The sequence below is a fragment of the Prionailurus viverrinus genome, chromosome B2 (genome assembly GCF_022837055.1).
Source record: "Prionailurus viverrinus isolate Anna chromosome B2, UM_Priviv_1.0, whole genome shotgun sequence".
NCBI classification, from domain to species: Eukaryota; Metazoa; Chordata; class Mammalia; order Carnivora; family Felidae; genus Prionailurus; species Prionailurus viverrinus.
Genome location: NC_062565.1, coordinates 143,763,190 through 143,789,202, shown reverse-complemented (window position 1 = coordinate 143,789,202; position 26,013 = coordinate 143,763,190). Strand labels below are relative to the sequence as shown.

At 42.6% G+C, this 26,013-nt stretch overlaps 1 protein-coding gene across 1 annotated transcript; it reads left to right on the top strand.

Moving 5' to 3' along the window:
* Positions 1–16,046: 16,046 nt before the first annotated feature.
* Positions 16,047–25,674, top strand: TAGAP (T cell activation RhoGTPase activating protein). The gene is made up of 10 exons (XM_047858726.1): positions 16,047–16,168; positions 16,773–16,856; positions 16,944–16,997; positions 17,304–17,370; positions 18,864–19,030; positions 19,695–19,856; positions 20,341–20,450; positions 21,853–22,048; positions 22,848–22,962; positions 23,567–25,674. The coding sequence occupies exons 2-10, from the start codon at positions 16,830–16,832 to the stop codon at positions 24,832–24,834; spliced, it is 2,166 nt and encodes a 721-aa protein (XP_047714682.1). The 5' UTR covers positions 16,047–16,168; positions 16,773–16,829; the 3' UTR covers positions 24,835–25,674.
* Positions 25,675–26,013: the final 339 nt, after the last annotated feature.

The following is a 26,013-nucleotide window of genomic DNA, read 5'->3' as shown; positions in this document are numbered from 1 at the left end:
ATTCTTCTGTTTAGCAACAGAATATGGAGAGTAGTTGAGGAACAGAAGGAGGCTCCCAGGGGAGGGCATCAGAAGACCCTCTGTTCAGATGGTCCCACCCATGCCACACAGGTACTTTCACTGCCACAAGAGAAACCTACGGTTCCTGTGGGATGTATGCCCCACTTATGGCTCCTTTTCTAGGGGAAAGTAGTTTCTCTATTGAGAAAAAGCAGTACAGAAAATATGTACATATTTTACTCATTTAATGAGCTCTGAGTAAAGTTGATCATCTGTATGTGCAGGGTTCATTGCTGAAATATTGTGCCTCTCTCTGAGTCTGCCTTCTTTAACATTTTCAACCCGATCATGACTAAAACAGAACAAACAAACAAAAGTGTGCAGGAAGGCAAACTAACTACAAAATTAAAACCCATGGGAAGAAGATGTTCCATCTGGGACTCCTGTGGGACATGGACAGCATCTGCCCAATGTCCTCCTGTCAAGGTCTGTCTGGGGGATTCAGTGTTTGCAGGATTGGATGTTTTCCTCAGGCCATTTTGTTGACAATTCCAATTTTAGGATTGCAATGTAATATAGTCTTATTGTTCCTGGGAAGGCTGTTCATATTTCCTTTTTTAAACATTTTTTTAATGTTTATTTTTGAAGGAGAGACAGAGTGTGCATGGGGGAGGGGCAGAGAGAGAGAGAGGGAGACACAGAATCCGAAGCAGGTTCCAGGCTCTGAGCTGTCAGCACGGAGCCTGACACGGGGGTCGAACCCACAAACCATGAGATCATGAGCTGCGCCAAAGTCGGATGCTTAACCAACTGAGCTATCCAGGTGCCACCATATTTCCTTTTGGAAACACTGTCTGGTCTCCTCCCATGGCCAGCAGAAGGGTGGCCCCTCCCTCTGGGATGGCTCAGCCCCCTGGGGAAGGCAATGGGAAATCTCCCCTCTGGCTGGCTTCCTAGAAGTTGAGCAAAGTTCCATTAAATTCGTTTGGGCAGAGGTTCCTCACTCAGTCTTAAGTATGGATTGGATTCTATAACGCAATCTGTTAAGTGTGTAAATCAACACCCTCCTCTCAGATTTCCTAGTTATCTGCAGAATTCCCCTTCAGTGAAGAAACATCTTGTGTATGTGTGTCTGTCTATTAGATAACCTGGCTTTTTATTTGAAGAGCCTCCCATTAGAGAAAATGGGAAGTAAGTGGCTTTCATTTAAGGAAGTCGCATCTGCCTATCATATCAAGGAGAGTTTAAAAATGAGAAGGAAAAAAAGAACCGCCAAAAAAAAAGTAATTTCCTCCTTGACGATTATTTCTGAATAGGAACTTGTGCAATATTACTCAAGAAGGTGGGGGTTTTGTCCCAATGAACTGAAGTGCATATCCCAGTGTCAGAAGCACATAGACCGATGCCCCCCCCATGGCGTGCGGCCTGGAGTAGAGAAGCCCACCCACTACCTGGTATTCAGTGCTTTGCTGCCCACCCACCCCACACCCGCCAGGCTTCCCCTCAGCTTTTCTGGCCTTTACCTCCAGCGATTCAGTCTGGAGTGTCTGGTGCTTCAAAACACCTGCTGTCCCCTTCCCTTTGTCTTTATCTGTAGGTTTTAACATGAGGCAGAGAGCTAAGCCTAACCCCTTGGCAGAGAAAAAAATGCAGGCATACTTTCTGTCAATGGAAATAGAGAGAGAGAGATGTGGGCTGAATTACGTCCCCCACCGAATTCATCTGATGAAACCCTACCTCACAGTACTGTAAACTGTAACTGTCTTTTGAGAGGCCTTTTATAAGGTAATTAAGTTAGAATGCAGCCATCAGAATGGGCTGTTACCCAACATGACTAGTGTCCTTTTAAGAAGAGATTAGGACACACAAAGAGACACCAGGGATGTTCACACACAGAGGAAAGGCCATGTGAGGACATGGTGAGAAGGCAGCAATTTGCAAGCCAAGGAGAAAGGCCGTGGGAGAAACCAAATCCGCAGACACCTTGATCATGGACTTTCAGCCTCCAGATACATTTCTGCTGCTTAAGCCATCCAGTCTATGGTATTTTACTATGGCAGATCCAGGGAAGTGAGTGTGTGAGAGTGTGTGTGTGTGTGTGCACACATGCCACCATGTGCCCATGCGTGCACATATAATGCGAGTTAATGATAAAAATTTGAGTGGTTACTTGCAAGGCAAAGCCTTCTCATTGAGTTAATTCTAGATTGCTGAGTCACATGAGTATGTTGCCCAGTAGAAGCTCCTTGTAAAGAATATTGAATGAAAAGTCCCATCTTCCCTGTTCCATTCGTCAATCCATGGAACCCTTATCGGAACAACAGCTCCTCTCCTTAGCACTGAAGAACTGTAGACTGTTTCCGGAAGAGCCAGATTTGAATTCCAGTCGTTAGGACTGGGATATGCCCTGTTGCCAGCAGCTAATAATTTGGAAAACCGAAATGACAGGATAACAACGTGTTACATGCTCCCTGAGTTTGAGAACATTCTGCATCCTTCTTTGAACCTCCTCAACATTCAGTAAAGTGCCTTGCTCCACTGCAGGGACTCAAAAAATATATTTATTTATCGACTGAGTGAATACAAACAATATCAGGCCTAATGTACAGAAGTATCCCATTCAACTCCTCCAGTCCTCAGAGAAAGGCATTCTTTTCTGGAATTTGTATATTAACTACTCAAAGTTTTAGATACTCTGCCCTTATACATCATTTGGATCCACAGGTACTGCTTTTTTCTTTTTCTTTTATTTTATTTTAATGTATTTATTTTTTATTTTTATTTTATATCTCTACAGTCTATTTTAAATTGTGTCATCATGAACACACTGAAAAACACATCAGGGGCTCATGGTGAGAAATACTGTATCATCATGAGGTTGCTTTAAAATAAAAAGATTCCCACCAAGAAAGAGATTAACTCAGTGCTTTTTAAAATCAGTACTTGCAATGCTATGCAAGCCAGTCCTCACAGCACAATGACAAAAGTTATGAGAATAACTTATAGAGTCACTATTTGTTTCAGCCTTATTCCTGAGTAACAACCACCCCAAAACTCAGTCTCTCAAAACAACAGCAATTTCTGATTTCCCCTGATTCTATGGATGGTCCGGCCACTTCTCGGCTGGTTTCACAGGGCTCGCTCGGGTGAGTCACTGAGGTCTGGGGAGCCTGGCCGTTCCTCCTCCAGGACGCTAGACTGGTTTCCCACGCAGCCTTCTCAGGGCTGCATTCAGGAGCGGAAGATGGGAGCTTCCAGTCTATGGGAGGCCCAGGCTCCAGAACTTATGTGACATCTCTTTTGCTACAATCTACTGGTCAGAGCAAGTCATGAAACCAGCCCAGTTTAGAGGAGAGGGAAATAGACTTCATCTCTTCATGGGAGCAGCTACAGAGAATTTATAGCCACATTTGATCAACCACAAGATTGCAGCAGATTCAAAGTCACCTTAACTTTCTCACTTGGTGAGCAAAAGAGTGGTGAGTCAGGGAAACGGTTCTCCTGAGCTGGTGCTCTTCTGAGGAGGGAAACTGAGGCACAGCCTTCCTTCCTGGCCAAGAATGAACCTGCTGCTTCCAAGACTGCCCGGTGCCCACAGTTGCAGAAAAGGATCCGGTCATAGAATCAACAGATCAGTTTACCCAGAGAGCTGTTGCTGACCTCCCTGGTTCTCAAATTTGGTGCATGTTGGAATTCTCCAGAGAGTTTTTAAAAATACCGAGGTCTGTCTGGGTCCCGTCTCCAGAAATTACAATTTCACTGGTATAGGATGTCACTTGTGTGTTGGGGATTTTTTAAAGCTCCCTAGGGGATTCTAATGTGCAGCAAAGTGTGCAAAGGACGGGTGTTTAAACTTGAAACTGCCTTTTCTCCGTCGGCAAGAAAGATGCAACTAATGCTTATCTATCTGGTCATTTGTGATGTGTACACGGAAGGATAATGTCACACACACACACACACACACACACACACACACACACACACACAGCATATTCTGGTAGATGCTGATGAAGGAAGCTTGCTTTCAAGTGTTTAGGGATTTGCAGAAGGGTATTTTGTGGAGAATTGAGCTCTCTAAATGAGGAATAAGACACCTTGTGGGCAAACAGCCGACCCTAAGGTTCAGAACAAACTAATATATCTTGTGGTCCATTTGGTTTCCTTAACCCTGGGCCACTGGAAGTGAGTCACCAACAGGGGAATACCACATTTATTTGAAAAAAAATAAAAATAAAAAAAAATTAGCAAAGCCTCTTTGCAGTTACTGAGTCAAGTTGTAGGTGCCTTATCTGTCTTTGGCTATCTAGTAAAGGTGCCTGGAATTCTCCTAAACACAAAAGCTTACACAGGTCCTTTGGAATGGTCATTTTTTTTTTTTTAGCTGATTAAAAAAAACAGCACTGAGCATAGCAAACAGGAGTAGAAATGTGTCCAAATATCTGATAAAAGCAGAAGCATAACTTCTCCTGGGGAACCTGCCATTTTACTTATTCTTAAAAATGAACATCTGGGCACTTCCTACTGGACTTTGGGCTTGTGTCAGGGTGTGTCAGGGTGTCGGAGCGAATTTCTCCATTGTAAGGACCTGCAGGCTAATTTCAGGGGCAAGACATATGAGTGAAAGCCAGCAAAGCACTGGAATTGTGGGATAACCCAGTGATTCTAAAAATGCCATGAATCCACTCCAGTGCCCGGGAAGCACCAGTCCCACGGGCTCACTGTTTACTTCATCATGAGGCTTCAGCAGTAGTCTTTGCCAGACCAGCTGCAGCGACATCACCTGGGACCTTGTTAGGAATGCACATTTTTAGGCCTCTCCCACACCTGCTGAATCTGAAGCTCTGGGGCTCATGAAAACACGAGCCCTCAGGTGATGCTGAAGAATGCCCAAGTCTGAGCACCACCGCAGTGCAAATCTGAAAAAGGGTCGCCCTTGAGGATTTACTGAAGATCTCACAAAGGCTACATCTCAGAGAAATGGCACCAGGGCTCAGTTTTGCAGTCCATATGGATAACGTTTAGGAAAGATAAAAGAATGTTTGAAAATACATCTCGTGACTTAGAGTTTCGTAAAATGGTTTATGACCCAAAGCCAGGAGGGAAAGTCTTGTGATTCTTTTTTCTGTAGGAAGATCCCAGGAGTCATGGGCTATCAAGAACACTGCGGGGGGGGCGGGGGGGGGGGAGGGGGGGAGCACCTGGGTGGCTCAGTCGGTTGAGCATCTGACTTCAGCTTAGGTCATGATCTCATGGTTTGTGGGTGAGCCCTGCATCGGGCTCTGTGCTGACAGCTCAAAGCCTGGAGCCTGCTTCAGATTCTGTCTCTCTCTCTCTCTCTCTCTCTCTCTCTCTCTCTCTGCCCCTCCCCTGCTCATGCTCTGTATTTCTCACTCTCAAAAACAGATAAACATTTAAAAAATTGTTTTAATCAGATACCTTTAAAAAAAAAAGAACACTGCAGGGTCTGGTCCTTTCCATCTATACCCTGAGGAAGGGAGCTGAGCAATTGTGAATATCAACTCTGTACACAGATGACAAGACATCCTTGCATGGCTTAGCGTAGATGTGTCTTCAGTCTGTCTCTGTTCATTTTCACTCCTCTGCTTTACTCTAAGGGTGGCTGTATCAGGCTCACCAGAATCATCGCAGCTTAACCTTGCCTCCTCTGTGCAAAATCTTCTCACATGGATCGCATGATCTTCACACAACACCCTGGGACTGGTCCTTCAGTAGAATTCAGAACCAGTGTGGACAATCCCATTCAGGTCAGGTTGCGGTTTGGATGGAGGTCCCTTACCGCATCTCCCCAGGTGGGACCTGCATGGCTGCTGGCTACACTGCCAACAGCCACCCCACCTTAAACCTCAGCCCCCAGAGCCAAAGCCACCTTCTGAGGCCACTACTGGAAGATTTTCTCGGGAGACACCAAATAAGGCACAGTATTTGAGAACGGGACCACACACATCCGAAATGAGAAACAGTCTTCTTTTTTTAAATTTAAACAGGGAGGTAAAAGCCCTGCGTAATTTTTTTTCATGTGACAAATGAAAAAAGAGAGACGTTCTTAAAAAGAAAAGAATCCAAGTAAAGTAAATATCTCTTTAAAGGGTATTTTGAAGGCATGAGGCTCACTAAACATTTGCCCATCATTTCCACTTTTCTTGTCCAGATTTTTTACAAGTGCTGCCCATGAATTTTGTGGACTGCTAACAAAGGAACCTCATTTTTCATAAATTTCTCTTTTTCTTTCCCAAAACTAATCTGCTGGATTATGTCATAGTTTAGCAATGTTCAAGTTCGCTGACATACCCTTTTGGACCTCGGGTTTTCTTTGTGTAATTTTTTTGAGCCAAAATATCAGAAAGGAAGGACTCTTTAGTCCTTAAAGTGGTATATGCAAGTAAGTTTGTAGCACTGGCCATGACACTGTGGTATTTGTATCATCAGCAATTCACAGATTATAATCTCCTAATCTCAGGATATTTTATTTCTAATTCTTCATCCTGATCTCAATAAGCGAGGAAGGCAGTTTAAAAAAGAACATTTTGTTCTAGCCTTTCGTATTTTTCAAGCCAGCTTTCTGAAAACACAGAGTTCTTCAAATATTATTTTATGCTGAGGCTATTTTATATTCCAATGCAAAGATAGATTAGTTATCACAAAGATCTCAGAAGCAAATTTAAAACATGTGCATCCACCACAGAAATGCAGGCATTTGCAGGTACCACAATAATTCTGCAAGACACAAGGACACTCTACAGTATTTCAGGGATGCTGTGGTCCCAGCAAACCTCAGAGACATTGAGGTAACTCTCGTGCAATAGCATCAATTAAAATTTGGCTGAAGGACAGCCCTTTTCCTGCCAGGAAAAGACAATAACCTTTAAGGACATGGACTGGATTTACTCTAGGCCAGAATGAGTCCCCATCTGCCCTCTGTCCCAGGCTGGGAAAGGTTGGAATGTCTCTTCCAGTCCTATCACACACCCACAAACCTTCCTCCAAGTTTCTTAGAGGAGAGGCAGGCAAGGAGTTTCATTGCTGATCCACTGTAACCAGAAGGAACTTAGCAGAGCTGGGACTTTGCAGATTACTGAATCCCATGCCCTCCATTCGATGGGAAGAACTAAGGCCCAGTCTGCATGGAACATTTGTCAGGACAGCAGCAAAGCTGCAGCAGAGAGAGGCCAAGCCTTGGGTAATGGCTGACTCTGCTATCCCTCAGTTCTTTATTCTAAGTCCTGGTTCCTGGGCCTCCTCAGCCTGCATCTGCATGGAACATGGCCTTGGAAAGGTCAGGTGTCCACACATCTGGCTCAGATGGAGCTAGGGGATCCAGGATGGGCCCATTGGGGGATTTCCTCCTCTGCAAAGAAGGTGAGGCTTTGGCCTGTGGAGAGGCAGAGAGACAGTCAGTCTTGACTATGTCCTCCAAGTTCATTGACAGAAGTCACCATCCCGGACACCCTTCACTGAGGGCTCTTATCACAGACCTAACTCACACAAGACAGGCAAAACTGGGAAGTCCAGGGGCTTCAGTTCAACATGCTGGTGTCATGTAAGCCTGCTGTTCACAAGGGCAAGGCTTGCAGAGACAGGTCCTCTGCATATCAATCCCATCCCGCATGGACAGTCATGGTTCCATCCTGACAAAGAGAAGGTCTTTTTCGGCGAGGCAAGCAGTCACTGAGGCTAAGTAACACTGCGATACCAGTAAGCATACAGTGAGATTTGAATGTTTCATTTGATAACACAATTTCTCACATGGAAAAGAATCAAAATATAGTAGATAATAAATGCCTGCTATGTCCAAAGTGCTTGTAAAGAGGTGAAAATCGGCTTCTACTTTTTGGAGGTACCAGGTGAGCTGCTATTGCAGAACTGGGGAAGGGAGCTTAATTCCTTCTGGAAGAGTCTGTGTGTGCTCTTAAAGAAGATGGGACTTGAAGGGGACTCAGTGGAAAGAAAACATAGATACTGTGAAAGACAAATAAATGTGTGGTGAACAGCATTCTGGGTGGGACAGCTTCCTCACAGGCTTGGAGATGCAAGACTGCACGTTTAGGGGATGACAACAGACTCTGTAGCTAAAATATGACAAGTAGGGGAGAGAGGAGGAGGCATAATCAGAGAGAAGGATGGATACCTTTTTATTTGTATTTTTTTTCTGGTAACTTGAAGAACTTTCCAGAAGATGAATGTGTTAATCAATCATTAGGTAGCCAGGCAGTGGGCTGATATAGAAAGTCCTCTAGGAAATTGTGACCTCTTTGGGAAAACAATCCTCTCTGCAGGAAACGGTTGATAACACTCTACTTAAGGAATGTGGGGCTCTGGTCACTGGCAGTCCAAAGGGGAGAAGGGAAAAGTGAATCTTGGAATGAAGAGACTGGTTCTCGAGTTGGTGTCCCATAGGCAAGCTGGGTAACACCACACACACGGCGGTCAGGACTGAGGTAGTAGCTGAACACACTCAGTGTAGAAATCACAGTCCCTATCACAGGATTTACTGTCTAGACAGTCACCACAGTTAAAACAAAGCCAGTTCTTGGAGAAACATCTATTTTAAAAAAAAAAAAAAAATTTTTTTTAACATTTATTTATTTGTGAGACAGAGAGAGAGAGAGCATGAACAGGGAGGGTCAGAGAAAGAGGAAGACACAGAATCTGAAACAGGCTCCAGGCTCTGAGCTGTCAGCACAGAGCCCGATGCGGGGCTCAAACCCACAGACTGTGAGATCATAACCTGAGCCGAAGTCAGACGCTTAACCAACTGAGCCACCCAGGCGCCCTGAGAAACATCTATTTTTATCAGGAGTTAAGAAAAGTCCTGGCATGAGAAGCAGCTTTACAGGTGTGTTTCTTTAACCTGACCCTTCATCTTATCCAGGTATGCTGGCTAGCAAAGGCCACTTAAGGGATGCCCAGGTGGCTCAGTCAGTCGCGTGTCTGCAGCTCAGGTCATGATCTCACAGTTTGTGAGTTTGAGCCCCACAGATCCTCTGTCCCCCTCTCTCTCTGCCCCCACCTCAAAAATAAATAAATGTTTTTTTTAAATGTTCTAAAAACTCTTGTCACACAGGATAAGAGCTTGCTTTTCTAAGGAAACTTTAACAGACAAGACAATGGAGAGAGTGAAACAGATCCTTCCATCTGCCCCCAAATTTCACACTGTACTTACAAACGTTTCTACTATTGCTCAGAAAACTGCCATCAAACTTTGCGATTCTTAAAGCAGTGGTGCAGGACTTGCCCCTCCCACTCTGTCTCCACAGTGAAGACCATATGCCTGACAGGCAAGCACTAACCATAAGGGAACAACTCTCCTCCATCAGTCACCAGGGCCAGATGCTCATGGTGACTACCCATCAGTCACAAACGTACCTGTGAATCAGATGGTAACTGTCAACAATCTCCCAGAAGCACCAAGAACACCTCCCTCGGGGCTCCCCCATCAACAATCTAGCCTAGAAGAAGAGCCAAAGATTCCTGCTTTAGAAAACACCAGGGCCCTGACTTTACTCGTTTCTAAGCCCTGTTTGCTGTTAACTTCTGATCCCAAATAGCTTGGTACCTCCCTTCCTCTCCAAAGTGGGGTGGCATGGTAGGTCGATGGAAGAATTACAGACAAGTGGAAAATTCTAATCTGTTGTTGTAACAGTTTCTGCACGTCACTGAACCTTGGGTGCTACGTATTTTTTAAGATGTAAATTGCGTTCTATTTATGATTATTAATGAAACTGACAGAAGGAGATTTGAAGTTTCAGGACAATGCCCTAAATCTGACTCTCTCCGTTAGATAAGAGTTCCCTAGAAGGATTCACCAGGACTCACCTGGCATAAATTGATATAATAGATCTAGACATTTTGTTTCCATTTATAAATGAATCCCTTCAAGGATATTCCTTGAGATAAATGATGGAAAGACCAAGGTTCAAACCCAGTGGGGTGATCTTGGGAAAGCCAGCTGAACCGTGGAGCCCTGGTTATCTTGTCTGTAAGCCTCGGAGAATGACACATTCAGAGTGCTGTTTCAGTAATTATGTGAGATAAGTTATTTGAAAATACCACACAGTATATGGCACATAGTAGGTGTTAAATAAGTAAATCTCACACCCAAGAATGCAGAGCTAATGATGGATGCCAAAAACCAAGGCGATGTTTAAAAGAATATTTCCTGGGATGCCTGGGTGGCTCAGTTCGTTGAGCATCCAACTTCGGCTCAGGTCATGATTTCATGGTTTGTGGGTTCGAGTCCCATGTTGGGGTATGTGCTGACAGACAGCTCAGAGCCTGGAGCTTGCTTCAGATTCTGTGTCTCCCTCTCTCTCTGCCCTTCCCCTGCTCACACTCTGTCTCTCAAAAATAAAGAAACATTAAAAAAAAATTAAAAGAACATTTCCTACTGGGATGATGAAGGCATAGAAGTCATTTCCTTTTTTTTTTATTTAAAATTTTTTTTAAAAGAGGTTAGAATGGGAGAGAGCCAAAGCATAAGAGACTTAAAAACTGAGAACAAACTGAGGGTTGATGGGGGGTGGGAGGGAGGAGAGGGTGGGTGATGGGTATTGAGGAGGGCACCTTTTGGGATGAGCACTGGGTGTTGTATGGAAACCAATTTGTCAATAAATTTCATAAAAAAAAAAATAAAATAAAAAAATAAAATTTTTTTTAAATATTTATTTATTTTTGAGACAGAGAGAGACAGAGCATGAACAGGGGAGGGTCAGAGAGAGAGGGAGACACAGAATCCAAAGCAGGCTCCAGGCTCTGAGCTGTCAACACAGAGCCCGATGCAGGGCTGGAACTCACTGACCGAGAGATCATGACCTAAGCTGAAGTCGGCTGCTTAACCAATTGAGCCACCCAGGTGCCCTGGAAGTCATTTTCTTTAAAACAGAGGTACCAAGCTATCTGGGATCAGAAGTTGGCAGCAAACAGGGCAATAGAAATGAGTAAGTCAGGGTCCTGGTGTTTTCTAAAGCAGGAATCTTTGGCTCTTCTTCTAGGCTAGATTGTTGATGGGGGACCCCAGAAGGAGGTGTTCTTGGTGCTTCTGTATGGGTGTTCTTGTTTGGAGTGCGGGTATTCACAGGGGCTGACTGGAGGAAGCTGAAAGCTTTATCTCCCAGAATAGGATGGGATTTAATAGGATGGGATTTAAGATGACAGTTTTTGGCAGGAAGGCTCCCCTTTGACAAAACCAGAAGCCTTCTGCTGGATTAGGGAAGGGTTTACTTGAGATGGCGATGCCCTCAGCACAGAAGGACTTCCAGAACAACTTAAAAGAGACAATTTGGCGGGACGCTGCAGAGATGAAAACATCAGAACAGGGATAGGACATTAACTCAGTTGCTCACTTAAAACCTATTCAGCCCTTGGGGCGCCTGGGTGGGTCAGTCGGTTAAGCCTCCAACTTTGGCTCAGGTCATGATCTCCTACTCTGTGGGTTGGAGCCCCACATCGGGCTCTGTGCTGACAGCTTGGAGCCTGAAGCCTGCTTCAGATGCTGTGTCTCCCTCTCTCTCTGCCCCTCCCTGACTCACACTCTGTCTCTCTCACTCTCAAAAATAAATAAACCGTAAAAAAAAAAAAAAAAACTTATTCAGCCCTGAAATTCAATGCCAACAAATGTCCATTTCTAGTCCCATAATTCAGTCTCACGATAAGAAAAGGAAAAAGGAGGAGGAGGAGGAAGAGAGAGGAAAAAGAAAATTAAACTAGATTACAGGAAATTTTGCATCCAATATAATTTATAGCATTTGCATTTTAATTATTTCTTCCTTAAAAAATGTCCAAAGTCACCACAATATCATTAACAAACATATAAAATTAACTGTTATTCCTCTTTCCAAAAGAGTTGTTACCAGAATAAACATATTTATTTAAGTCTATTTCTTAGTACACCTCATAGTAAATGTTTTAAATTTGTTTTTAAACATCTATTTATTTTTTGAGAGACAGAGACAGAGCATGAAGAATATGAGCAGGAGAGGGGCAGAGAGAGAGGGAGTCACAGAATCTGAAGCAGGATCCAAGCTCTGAGCTGTCAGCACAGAGCCCGATGCCAGACTCGAACTCACATACCACGAAATCATGACCTGAGCCAAAGTCAGATGCTTAACCAACTGAGCCACCCAGGCACCCCTCATAGTAGATTAAAAAACATGATTATCTATATAATAAGAAATATATAACCCCAGCAACAATCAAATCTCACTTAAGAACTCGAAACGTTTGGGGCACCTGGGTGACTCAGTCGGTTAAGACTCTGACTTTGGCTCAGGTCATGATCTCACAGTTTTTGAGTTCAAGCCCTGCATTGGGCTCTGTGCTGACAGCTCAGAGCCTGGAGCCTGCTTCAGATTCTGTGTTTCCTTCTCTCTCTGCCCCTCCCAAGCTTATGATATCTCTTTATCTCTCAATAAAAATAAATATTTTTAAAAAATCAAAAAGTTTTAGGGGGGATGCTTGGCTGGTTCAGTCAGTGGAACATGCGACTCTTGATCTTGGGGTTGTGAGTTCAAGCCCCACATTGGGTGTAAAGATCACTTTTAAAAAAATGTTTGTTAGTGCCCACTGGTGATATTAAAAGTTGAATAAAGATTTTTTTTTACTTCAAAAAGTTTTGGGATTACACATATCCAAAGGGAAATGGCACTTATGTCCAACTAACTTTCTCATTTTTCTCCATTGTCATATTTTGATGGCTTATAATGAGGCACATTTGTGTCATTAGAGGCACTGAGACTCAGATGTGGAGGAAAGGCAGTGAGGACCCCTGGGGTCGCTGCAGGCATAGGATTTAAAGCAGCAGGACAGAATCCTTTCTTCACTCTTGTCAAAACCATTAATAAACAAAATGGGATGTAGAGTGATTGGCTGTCAGACGACACAGCTTGAAAATAATTTTCATTGAAAATGGCTGTGGCTGTGAGGGTGACGAGGACAGGTAATGATGCACTATAAATATCCGGAACTTTCTCACACAGATACAATGCACAGATACAATTGTAGACTGCACAGATACAATGTAGACTAGCAGTTCTCAAACTCTGTAGCCTCAGGAACCCTTTACAGAATTATTGCCGAGTCTAGAGATTTAATTTATGTAAGCTGTATTTACCAATATGTAATACAATTAGGAAAAATTAAAGCTGAGAAAAATTTTAAACATAAGAATACACAATTTTGCATTCCCTTCATATCATAACATCCCATATCATGTAGCCTCTGAAAAACTCCACTGTCTGCTCTTGAGACAATAGAGTCAAAAAGGCAAATATTGTTATAAAATAGTTTTGATTTCATGGACCCTCCTGAAAGGGTCTCAAGTACCCTCAGGACTCCCTGAACACACGTTGAGAACCACTGATATAGACTAAACCTATGAGTTTTTGAGTCTCCTAAACACCCCCCAGCTTGGGCTCATCAGAAAAAGAGGATCATCAGAAAAATGGATGAGCCCATGACTTCCCTACCCTTCTCCCACTAGAGACACATACTCAATTTTTTTTTTTTTTTACATTTTATATATCAGGATTCTAGGTTCATCTTCCTTTAAATATAGAATTCCACACCAAAACATAAACAAACAAAAAAAACCCCAGTTTTTAAACCACTAATAGAATGTGTATTGTGGGGTATAGTGCATAATCAAAGAAAAAAAATATGGTCTTCATTTGAAATATATAGATTGAGGATTGATGCATTAGGTTGTTAGAGCTGTGCAAGCATTAGATTTCTTAGAGACTCCCCAAAAGTATGTCAAATGAAAAAAGTTCATGAAATACATATTAGCATAAAGAATGACTATTTTATAAGTTAATGTATTTTTTCAGAAGCTATTTACTGAACACCTACTACGTGCCTGTCTCTGGGCGAGGTACAGCATATATGCACTTTTTGATAATAAAAAAGTCAATGAGGGGCGCCTGGGTGGCGCAGTCGGTTAAGCGTCCGACTTCAGCCAGGTCACGATCTCGCGGTCCGTGAGTTCGAGCCCCGCGTCGGGCTCTGGGCTGATGGCTCAGAGCCTGGAGCCTGTTTCCGATTCTGTGTCTCCCTCTCTCTCTGCCCCTCCCCCGTTCATGCTCTGTCTCTCTCTGTCCCAAAAATAAATAAAAAACGTTGAATAAATAAATAAATAAATAAATAAATAAATAAATAAATAAGTCAATGAGTGAGGGCACCTGCATGGCTTATTGGGTTAAGATCCAGACTCTTGATTCCGGCTCAGGTCATGATCTCATGGGTCTTGAGACTGAGCCCCGCGTCAGGCTGAGCTGACAGTGCAGAGCCCGCTTAGGATTTCTCTCTCTCTTCCTCTTGCTCTTGTCCCCCTCCCTCTCTCTCAAACTTAAAAAAGTTTAAAAAATTCAATGAGTCATTTTGAAGATTTGTAAGGGCCGGAGGAAGGATGAAAGGCAGTCATTCACATAGACTCCACAGGGGCACTGCCCTAAACTCTGGGGCTCCAGCTCTGAGGGACTTTTCAGAGAGGAAGCCTCCAGCTGGAAGCCTGAACACCCCCCACTGAAACACTGAGTTAGGGGGCAAATCTTAACTGCTCTGTGCTTCAGTTTCCTGAAGAACGCCTAATCATGACTTCCTTTTAGTGTAAAGACGATGGAGCTGTCAATATGAAAAAGTCTTGGGATTAAAGCCTTCTGGTGATGGATTAAGACACAGGTAGTTTTTAATTTTTTGTTGAAAAATAACACACATACAGAAATGTGAACATAAGACTAGGAGCACCCAGATCAAGAGATGGACCATTAGAGAGCCCTCCCTGGCCCCCAGTGGTCACTTCCCACCCCAGGGAAACTGATAAAATAGCATAGATTGACTTCCAACAACATAGATGACTTTGCTTTGTATGCCAGATACGCTCTTTTGAGTCTGGCTTCTTTAGCTCAACATTATGTTGTGAGACGTGCCCACACTGTTGGACATAGTTATAGACCATGCATTCTCAGTTCTATGGAACACTCCACTGTGTGAAGGTGTCGTAATATAGGTCACATACATAGCCTTTTAGCCATAGAAAAGACCAGAGATTTTCTCTTATCCAGAATGAGGGATCCACACCTGAAGAAGAAGGAGGAGGAGGAGGGAGGGAGGAGGAGGAGGAGGGATCCACAGATGAAGTTCACCATCTCTTTTCTTTTTTTCTTTAGAAAAGAATTAAATGTTTATTTATTTTTGAGAGAGAGAGAGAACAAGCAGGGGAGGGGCAGAAAAAGGGAGACACAGGATCCAAAGCGGGCTCTGCGCTGATAGCAGTCAGCCTGGTGTGGGGCTCGATCGCACAAACAGTGAGATCATGACCTGAACCGAAGTTGGATGCTTATCTGAGCCACCCAGGTGCCCCTCACGATCTCCTTTCTATTTGAAATTGATCTGATCAAAGGAATTTTTGGTTTTCCTTCCATGTCAAGATTAGAGATGGTATTAGCAATTTTGACCAGGAGTTAGGGAAAGGAGAAGGGGGTTAATATTTTGGCAGCTGGCTCTAGGGGACTCTCTACCTAATTCCAAAGGAAACTGGTAGCGACCATTTCTCAAAAGCAGCAGCATGTCTGGAGCTTCTGGGAGGAATAGCATCCTGCACCCAGAGGATGCCAGTCAATGTGTGGTAACTGATGAACAGAGTAGATGGTGGGTGGGAGGGGAGACGGCACCCAAACAGGATACAAAATAAGGGCACCTGAAATCACCACTTTACAAAATAAAATTATGTTTATTACAGAATAACACAATTTCTTGTTCACACATCCCACCTGTGACATTAATCAGAGCCTTCACCTAAGAGCCATATGTCATCTTTTCCACCCCTACTAGTTTGTAGATTTTTTTTTTTTAACTTTGAAGTGGAAGAAGAAGAAAAAGAACCAGAGCTGCCCTAAAAGGAATGAGGAAGTGAGAGCTCTCCAGTGTCTGGCTGGCTATGTCTGTGTGACAACCCATGATGTTCTTTCCGGTCTCAGTAATATTCTGAATTTCCACCTGCCCGCCCCCTCTCGTTTATAATGCAGGACACGTGAAGCCGGTCATTCAGTCTTGCCCTCTCAACCAGTGGATTAGTAGGAGCAGAGTGAAATGCTGTTTCTCCCATTTTTCACAGTCCCCCGGAGATAAGACAAGTCTGGCTGGAGACCCTCTGAGGGTGAGTACCATAAATTCACATCACTAGAGAATAAGCTAGCTAGCAAATCGCAGGTATCTGAGAGCACCTCCGACAGAAAACAGCTGTACCACAAACACACAACATGTCATGTTACAAAGACGCTGAACGCGCAAAGCTTGGCTTCAGTGTGAAGCCTGAACTTTTTTGGCATGGGAATTCCAGAAAGGTTAACTTTGTTTTGTGTTTACTACAAGTAGCATCTTGGGAATAAGTTTTTGACCCTGGGGGTTAGATGAGATCATCCACGCAGAGCACGCAATACAGTGCCTGACACATAGTGAGCTCTACCCGCTACCAAAAAAAGAGGGTATATAATTATTATGTAATTATTTGTCAGATTATTTCTTGATGGGAATGGAATAAGTGAATAAGTGTGGCATGGTAAAGGTATCAGGTTTAAATAATATAGAAATAAGTGTGTTCAGGTGCTGTCCTTAACAGCCTAAGATATCTAGTAACATACACACAGACTTTAAATGAAAACTTTTCTACCTAACAGTTTCAAACTTTGTGTTTTGGCACTGAAATCGGCCAACTTATTATGTGTCTCCCTCCTCACTCTTTCTCACGTGATTTCTCACAGGCAGAGCCAAGGACACACAGAGGGAAATTCATCGCTGGACAGTCAGCACAGACTCTAATGAAGTTGATAAGCAGTTGCAATGCCGTACGTCCCCCTCTTACATTTACTAATTCCGGTTTTCCAGAAGTCAGAGTCAAAAGATCTGTACCTAATTTTGGTTTTCTCTTTTAGGCAAAAACACTAAATGCCAATAACATGGAGACATTGATTGAATGTCAGTCAGAGGTAAGAAAGCAATTTTAAACACTTTTTATCTGCACTGTGAGAATGTGGAACACTGTGTTTTAATGGAATATTGTTTGGATTATTTAATTATCAGAGTAGAAAATTAACATCATTCGTGCAGTACATTAAATACATTAATTGGGACCTTATAGGATGATAATCAATTGTTGATTCTAGAAGCTAGAAAAAATCAGTGGACTCTATTGACTAATTCCTAATATGAATAAAATGTTGTATGTGTATTTTGTGGGGCAAGACTGGGTAGATCTCTTCAGTCATTTTTAACTAAAACAAATATATTTTTAGGGTGATATCAAGGAACATCCTCTGTTGGCATCATCTGAGGGTGAAAATAATATTTGCCAGCTAATTGGTGAGTTTTGAAAACATACTGATCTTTTATGTAAGTGCTAACAACAAATGTTCTTGGTTTGCAAAACCACAGTACTTTACTAGGAATTTTTTTTTATAAGTGTTCTTTTAAAGACCGCAGAACATTAACACTTAGATGGCAGGCAGGCTCCAGCTCACCAGAGCATCAGGGCACTCTGACAGACAAGATCCTCTCTAGAGCCAACCCCCCAGCTCTTCAAGGGGTTTTTCGTGGGGTCAGATCTCCTAGGCGCTTCTGTTTTAACAATTACAGCATGCATACATATGAAAAAGAGACCGTTCCTTTTCCCTTTTCTTCCTTCTCTAGCCATCCTCTTCCACTTGCCAATGTAGAAACATATGGCAATGCATTTGGAAAATACAGCTTTTATATTTAGAGGAAAACAAGAGAAAGAAGGAGACAGAAAAGAGAGACAGAAGGAAACTTGTGAGGTGCGATACCCGTTGCATACACATCTTCAGGATTTTGCAAAGATAGAACATCTTGCTAATGTTTTACTGATAGTTCCCAACTGCCAGGTCTAGGTTCAAGCCTTCCTGGCAATTTGTGCCAGCGCTGTCCCAAAGCAGCCGCCAGGGACATCCTAAAGGGGACTGCAGACAGCCTGTTGTAGCTCCCCCTAGTGGCTAAGTGGCTGCAGAAGTTTACCAGCCAGCCCAGCTAAGTGTCTTCAAAATGATCTTGAACAAGGTTCCACTCTTTTTTTATGGCTCGGTGATATTCCGCTGTATTTATAAACCACATCTTTATCCATTCATCTATCACTGGACACTTGGTTTGCTTCCATATCTTGGCTTTTGTAAATAATGCTGTAATAAACACAGGGGTGCGTAGATCTTTTCCAATTAGTATTTTTGTTTTCTTTGGGTAAAACCTAGCAGTAAAATCACTGGCTCATATGGTATCTCTATTTTAATTTTTTGAGGAAACTCCATACTGTTTCCCACTGTGGCTGAAATTAACGTAACATTCGACTGTCAACTATACTTCAGTTTAAAAAAAAAAAAAAAGATCTTAAGCAAGTCACTTCCTCTCCTTCTAAGTTTCGTTTTTCCCACCAATGAAGAAAATTAAAATAATCTATTTCACATCAGAAATGCCCACCATAGTTATTAAGGTCAATATATTAAGATGGTTGTTTGTGATCTGCTTGGCTAGGTTTTGCTGATTTTTTGTAGCAAACAGCCAGTGAAGGGTAAAAACAGGAAAGGTGGAGACTTTGAGGAACCTTGGTGTTGATGTTTAGGGGCTGGTTGCTCTGGTGACAATGTGGTTGCATTTTCGGTTGATTTTTCTTGATTAAAATTCACGCCCTTTGCTTTCTCAGTTTTTCAAAATTATTCCTGCCCCCCCCCCCATGACATACCATAGATGACATTAAGTAACTGATGATATCCATTGTCTTATATGGGTCTTTATTTATTAATAAGTTAAATTTAATTCTTCTCTTTGCCTTGTTTTCCTGGCTGTAGAAATTAAGAAGAGAAAAAAGGTGCTGTCTTGGCCTTTTCTCATGAGAAGGCTTTCTCCTGTGTCAGATTTTCCTGGGGCTTCAGAACCAGAACTGAAAACGCCACTATTTGATCAGCCCTTGTCAATCATCTGCGGTGAGGACGACATACTCCCCAGACCCATCCAGGTAGGTGTGCATTTACTTGTAACCTACATCAGGTTTTTGTTGGATGTGAAAGATTCTTGGGAGCTCTAAATATCATTCTCATGCTAATCTTTCTGGGGCCAGTATTTTTCCACTTTTGGAAATGGTGTTTCCACATATGAGTACAGTCAGGAGAGTACCTGGCTGCTTACACTCTAGAAATTAGCTCTACTTGCCCTCCATCCTTCCATCCTCATGATCTCATGGAGTTGAGAATGCTTAAAATGTGTAGCTTCTGAAAAGTCAACAGAGATGGGGTCTAAAGTGTATGATCAAAAATCCAGTGTTTATATGGAATGACTTGAAAGGGGGGAGGCCTGGAATAATTTCAGAATGTAAAAAATTAGAGCTTTCACCATTTACCTCCTCTTAGAAAAATAGCAGAGTTGAGGGAGACAGTTGATAGCAATGGGGCTATAAAGAAAAACTGGCATTAGAGGTCTCTTGTTAACACCATCTCGGTATCATGAAGAACTAACTTTTATGGAGAAGATATTCTAGGACAGGTGAAGTTTGCTACTGTTCACATGTACCATTTTAATTCTTTCTCTTACCTAAACATAGATTTTTCATGTATTAGTAGCAGCATATGGTTTCATGCAAACTAAGGGTAATCATTTCCTATTCCTACCCCTCTTTCCTATAGGATATTCTCACTATTCTGTGCCTTAAAGGACCTTCCACTGAAGGGATATTCAGGAAAGCGGCCAATGAGAAAGCCCGCAAAGAGCTAAAGGAAGAGCTCAACTCTGGAGGCGTGGTGGATCTGAAAAGTCTCCCTGTGCACCTTCTGGCTGTGGTCTTTAAGGTGAGTTCACAACATTGCTGCCAAATCATCTGCAGGTGGCTCTGACACATTAATTTTCAGAAAATAAGAAATGGGCTCTTCTCCCTACAAATCAAAGTAAACTGATCCTGGAGTTTAAGTTTTTTTGGCTAAGCCTTTTATTTTCTTATATAAACATCTGTTTCTATGATCCCAGATTCCAACAGAAGGCGATACATTAAATTCTCCCCAAATCCTGATGAGAAAAGGCACTTAGACTGTCCCATGGCCAAGTCTGTGCCCCTGAATCTGGCTGCCCCTCAGATGATGGCCTTACTGTGTGTGCGCGTTGTTAGGAAGTTGATGAGAGAGATTTCCCTAGAGTGTTCAAATGCAAGAAGGAAGGGGGCGCAGCCTGTGTTAAGATGATCAGAGGGTCTCTGAGACAGACCAGACAAGGGGATGATGAAGATGCCCGCACATAATGTAACATAAACAGGACAAACCATCCCCTTTCATCCTCCAGGACTTCCTCAGAAGTATCCCACTGAAGCTACTTTCATGTGACCTGTTTGAGGACTGGATGGACGCCCTGGAGAGGCAGAATGAGGAGGACAGAATTGAGGCCCTGAAACAGTAAGTTGCCAGAGTCCTTGCCAGAGGCCAGGCCCACATGGTCTCCATTTTTTGATTCTTCACGTAATTCTCTGAGTGTTTCATGAAAATTGAAGTGTTTAGGGAATCAGAATGGAATTGTTTATCTACTCCCAGAATAAAAATCACAAGGTACTTTGGAGACTCCTTTTAAAGTGGTTTTAGCCAAATGAAAGGAAGCACTTTTTCAAAGAGTGGAAAGCGCAAATCCCAAGAGGTGGGGGGTCTAAAAACGTAAGTTGTTCAAGAAGGAATGGGGCAAAATCTTAGGTGAAACCCTGAAAACACGCTAAATAGCCAAGTGTAGGAATTTGGGGTTATTCTTAACCTAATAAATGGGTGTCAGGCAAGGCAACAATTCTCCCATAAAAACATCCCCTAAGGCATAGTAGAACATAGGAAGGGAATGTTTTGATCACAAAATTCCACAGCATGTTTCATACTCGTATAATTAATCAAAATGAAAACTATATAAAAACAAATTCCAAAGACAACAAAAACAATTACATTCATAAATGAAACTGTAACCTGTTAGTGACCAGACAATCTTAAACACCTAACTTTGAAATATCAGCTCTTTCGCCGAATGCTATGAAAGTCTATTTATTATGATTGTCCCAGGCGGCTAAATATTTCCAGGGAAATAGTTATTGAATTGAAGGCGTTAAGAGTATCTGTCCCAAATTGAAAATCCTAATATTATTAGAAGGTTCCCCTTAAGGACATAAGCTCTTTCAAATAGTAACTTCTTATGAGAAATGAAAATGGTCCCTACTTAGTCACCATTGCTTATTTTGAAAAAATGAGGCTTTATAAATCTAATTATTGTTAGTACTGATGTTGCCATTTAAGTGCTACCTTGACCATGTTTATGAACATGCCCTTATAAACTGATTTATGCTCCATAAAGGTTTCTCAGAATGGTATAAAAATGGGTCATCTTTGTGTGATGATCACAGATCAAAAAAAGTAAATGACTGTGTTCCAAAAACCCAGTCTTGCAGTGCTAGAAAGACATTCTGCCTGGCTAAATGATTACTCAACAAAACAATTTTCAAAATGTATTAAACTATGGGGTTTGTCGCAGAAGTTAAGGATTCCTAATTTGAGATCAATACAAATAATAAAGGGTTGTGTTATTGGTGTCCTTCCTAATTATAAAGACCAGTGTCTTAGGTCTTTAGGATCTCATGGTTAACCAGTTTCATGCCACGTCTGTTACCACTGGAAGTGTCTGAATAAACATTTCACAATCTTACTGTGAAAATGCACCTTCTTCATTTTAAAGGAAGTCTGGGTTAGGCAGAAACTTTCAACTTGAGATACTAAAGGGAGATAGACCATTAGCCTCCTCTAAAACCAGCCTCCCTGAACTTCATTCCAGGGTTGCAGATAAGCTCCCCCGGCCCAACCTCCTGCTGCTCAAACACCTGGTCTCCGTGCTCTACCTCATCAGCAAGAACTCAGAGATCAGTAAGATGGATGCCAGCAATCTAGCTATCTGCATTGGACCCAACGTGCTGACCCGAGAGAATGACCAACACCTGTCACTCGAAGCCCAGAAAGACTTAAACAACAAGGTTTGTTCTGGTCTATTTCTGACAAACTCCCAATTTGATCTCACTGTTTGTTTGAAAACACCAAGTGATAATAAAAAGGAATGGAGGAGGCTTCTGGGTCGCTCAGTTGGTTAAGCATCCGACTCTTGGTTTTGGCTCAGGTCATGATGTCACAGTTCATGGGATCGAGCCCCATGTCGGGCTCTGTGCTGGCAGTGTGGAGCCTGCTTGGGAATCTGTCTCTCCCTCTCTCTGGCCCTCCCTCACTCACCTGTGCACACAACAAGTTCTCTCTCTCAAAAATAAGTAAATTATTAAAAAAGAGAGAGAGAGAGAGAGGGAGGGAGAGGAAGGAAGGAGGGAAGGAAGGAAGGAAGACCCAAGTGTAAAATGCCTCTAAGTTTCTCTGACTCAAGGTCAAGTGAAATATGAAATACAAAATGCTTTTGTCATAGTTCTGCCCTCTTAGACTCATGCATTTGATGAAACAGAACAAACCTCTTCTCTCACAGGACTTGTGTATCACACGCCATCAGTCCAACTATCAGTTTGGGAAACTCCTTATTTAGATGAAAATTACTTGAAAGGAAGAGGGTTTTTTAAATCTCAAAAAAAAAAAATGTGTGTCTCAAAGATAACTTTAATATATATTATTTTTACCAATTTTCCACATGCTCTTCTCAAACACATAAAGATCGCTTACGCTTATTTTGGCACCTCCCTATCAGTTGACCCCTATCATATCCCCATTATTTCTCCTCTTCCTTTAAAAAAATTAAAGATAGCTTTAGGCTGACGACTTGCTTATTTTTCCTCACAGGTTAAGACATTGGTGGAATTCCTCATCGATAACTGCTTGGAAATATTTGGGGAGAACATTCCGGCACATTCCAGTACTGCTTCTGATGACTCCCTGGAACACACTGACAGTTCAGGTACAAAATGTGCTCTCGATTGATGATGACTGTGGGGGAAAGTTCATGCCAGTCTGCCAGTCCATGCCAGTAATGTAAAATATATCTGGTATTTGAAGCAACAGCTACCTACACAAATCACCAAATCAAACTCATAGGACACCGTTCACATGGACACCTGTTCTCAAATTTCCGTGCAGTGCCTCCTCACTCAGCTGACACTCGTTCAGCTTCTTTCAGAATCACAAAAACCTTCTAATTTTACTAAGTTAACTTCAGCTAGAGGGTTGTTTCCACATAATGGGCTATGGGTCCATTAAAATGGAATGGATCCAATGAAAGAGCCATCCAAAGGATTAATTTTTTAATTTAAGATCAACAAATTTTCATTGAAATGTTTTCTCTCTTTTCTCATTCTCCCTCATATTTCCTTTATCTGCTTCTCTTCTGCACCTCAAACTAGGAAAGAAACAAAATTTTAATGTGGCAAATTTCATATCAAGCCCCAAAGTAGCTTCACCAGATTACCCAGGGCCATACTTGATATAAGTAGGGGGAATTGTACTAAAGTTTATTTCTCAGAGAAACTGAACCAGAAACTCAACTGTCCCTTAACTTCCCCCAGACATGTCAACGCTGCAGAATGACTCAGCTTATGACAGCAATGATCCTGACGTGGACTCCGGTGGTGCCACTGGCTCCCCAAATAGGCGACCCCCAGTACCGGTGGAGACGACTGCCGGCTGGGGGCCCAGAGGCCCCCAGCTCACTTGGGAGTTGAGTCCGGAGCCCATCAGCAGCACTCTTGCCAGGCTGAAAAACTCCCTGAGTGAACTAGACAGGAGGTACTCAGAGCCCAGCCCGTCATCCTCACAGGAGAGCCTCGAGAGCCAGAAAACACACCAAAAACTAACACGAAGTGAGGAGGACGTCGCCATGGCCCAGGCAGGGGCTCATTTGGAAAGTAAGGAAACTGAAGACCCCTTTCCAGAGGAGGTGTTTCCTGCAGTGGAAGGCAAAGCCCAGAGACCACAGGACCTGAAGGTGAAGAACTCGACTCAGGATTCAGTGTTACTGTGGGGACTAGCGCCCAAAGCCTCCTCCAGTGGCTCTCTGGATGCTTCCTCTGATGGTTCACCCGTGGCTTCTCCTTCCAGTCCGAAAAGAAATTTCTTCACCAGACATCAGTCTTTCACAAAGACAGAGAAGAGTAAGCCCAACAGAGAAATTAAAAAACACTCCATGTCATTCTCCTTTGCCTCTCACAAAAGAGTGCTGACCAAAGCCCCCAGCTGCGTGTCTATAAAATCCAAAGGCTTTACCAGAGACCAAGTAAAGAAAGGTTTTAAAAAAGAAAGCCAGCTTTCTGGGCGGATCATCCAGGAAAACTTGTCTGAAATCCAGCGCCAAACTGCTCTAGACTGTAGCTCCACATCCTATGCCCTCTCTGTCAGGGATGTGTTCCAACAAGTGGATCAGAGAAGCCCAGGTAGTCCGCCATCTTACGAAGAGGCCATTCGGCGCCAGGCATTGGACCTCTCGGCCTACAGGGGCCAAACAGTCAGGAGCATGAGGGCCAGAATGCTCAGCCAGGATGCTGAACCTCTCCGACCTTTTCATCACGGAGGGAATTTAAGAAATACATGCAGTCAAGAGCTGCTTGACAGGCACAGACTATCTCCCAGGACTGAGAGCTGGAGACAGAGCCAGACTGTACATGTTTCTGTAGAAACAATAGGACACGTGACCGTCACAGGGAGACCTGACCTGCACCGGCCAAGAACTGTATCTGAGTCAAAACAGAAGACTAAGCTGGACCATCTAGTGCGGCAATGTAGTCAGCCGGTCTTTGAGGCTGACCAACTCCAGTATGCTAAAGAATCCTACATTTAGGACGGCAGACCAGACACCATGACATGGCTTATGGCGTCTCTGTAAATGCACAACTGTATAAACAACTGCTTTGAACTCTGTTTTCCAAAAAGTCGAGAATAAGCTCTTTTAGAAAGGTTGTATACAGGCCTCCCTAGAGGGGATAGCCACGCAATGGGACTCAGGCAGTGTCTGTGTGTGCCCAAATTCATGCAACATGTAGCAAGTGTATAAAATGTATTAGAGACAAGGTGTTAGGTGCAAAGATGTCTACATGAGTATGTGTGTATTTGTGAACTTGTAGTCAACTGCACTGCTGTTCTCTGCCTCCTGGGGCAGTATTTTGAACACTATTAGTGTTCAAAAATAATTTTTTTCCTTTCTTTGTTGCCTCAAATGTCATCCCATTTTTCATATTTTCCACAAACTCCATTTAGGGAAAATGTTTAAATCTCTGTTAGAAGTTTCCTCCAGTAAACAGCTTTGTGATAATTACCCACAACGGTAAGAAAAAAGGAGCAGACTGCAAGAACAGACTTCAGTGTTTGGAGTTATATCGAAGGCATTACAAACTCCAGTGAATGAAAAGGCCATAATTAACATTTATGAAAAATAGTGAAATGTGTTCTTTTAATCATCTCATTCTAAATTTGGGTAGATTAGCACAAATGCATTACATCAATATTAACTGATTTATAGCACTTTGAGTTTCTCTGCGGCTCAGCAATGCCTTCTCCAACAGTGTGCAGGAAACTTTATATGCATGATATGCATTGGGGATCATATATAGAACTTCAGTATAATCTCACTACAATAAATTGCCTTCCTTGTTTCAAAGTAAACATGTTCATTCTTTACTGATGTGTTGCCTTCTCTTCCTTGGTTCATAGAAACCCACTAAGAAAAGCACTCACACATTGGTCCATTCAACAAGCATCTACTGAATGTATATCCATTATTCTAGATTAATAGGCAGGCTGAGGATCTTGTCTTTAGAAAGAAAAGATCATTCCTATTCTTTGGTAGTTTGCAAAACCATAAAAATATACCTACTCGAAGCCATTTTCTCAATAGTCACTCAGAGACCAGAAAATTTAGTATGCAAATACAGGGTAATAAAACCAATATAATATTTCCTGGTTTTAGTGAATGAAACTCTTCATTACCTTCACAAACCTTGTTTTTATGATGCTCAGTTTG

What these genes read in the sequence shown, in the direction of transcription:
- TAGAP (XM_047858726.1), top strand. Translation starts at nt 16,830, where the DNA reads ATGAAGTTGATAAGCAGTTGCAATGCC. An exon ending in TGATAAGCAGTTGCAATGCC is followed by an intron (nt 16,857 to 16,943) that starts GTACGTCCCCCT and finishes TTTCTCTTTTAG; the next exon opens with GCAAAAACACTAAATGCCAA. An exon ending in AGAAAGACTTAAACAACAAG is followed by an intron (nt 22,049 to 22,847) that starts GTTTGTTCTGGT and finishes TTTTCCTCACAG; the next exon opens with GTTAAGACATTGGTGGAATT.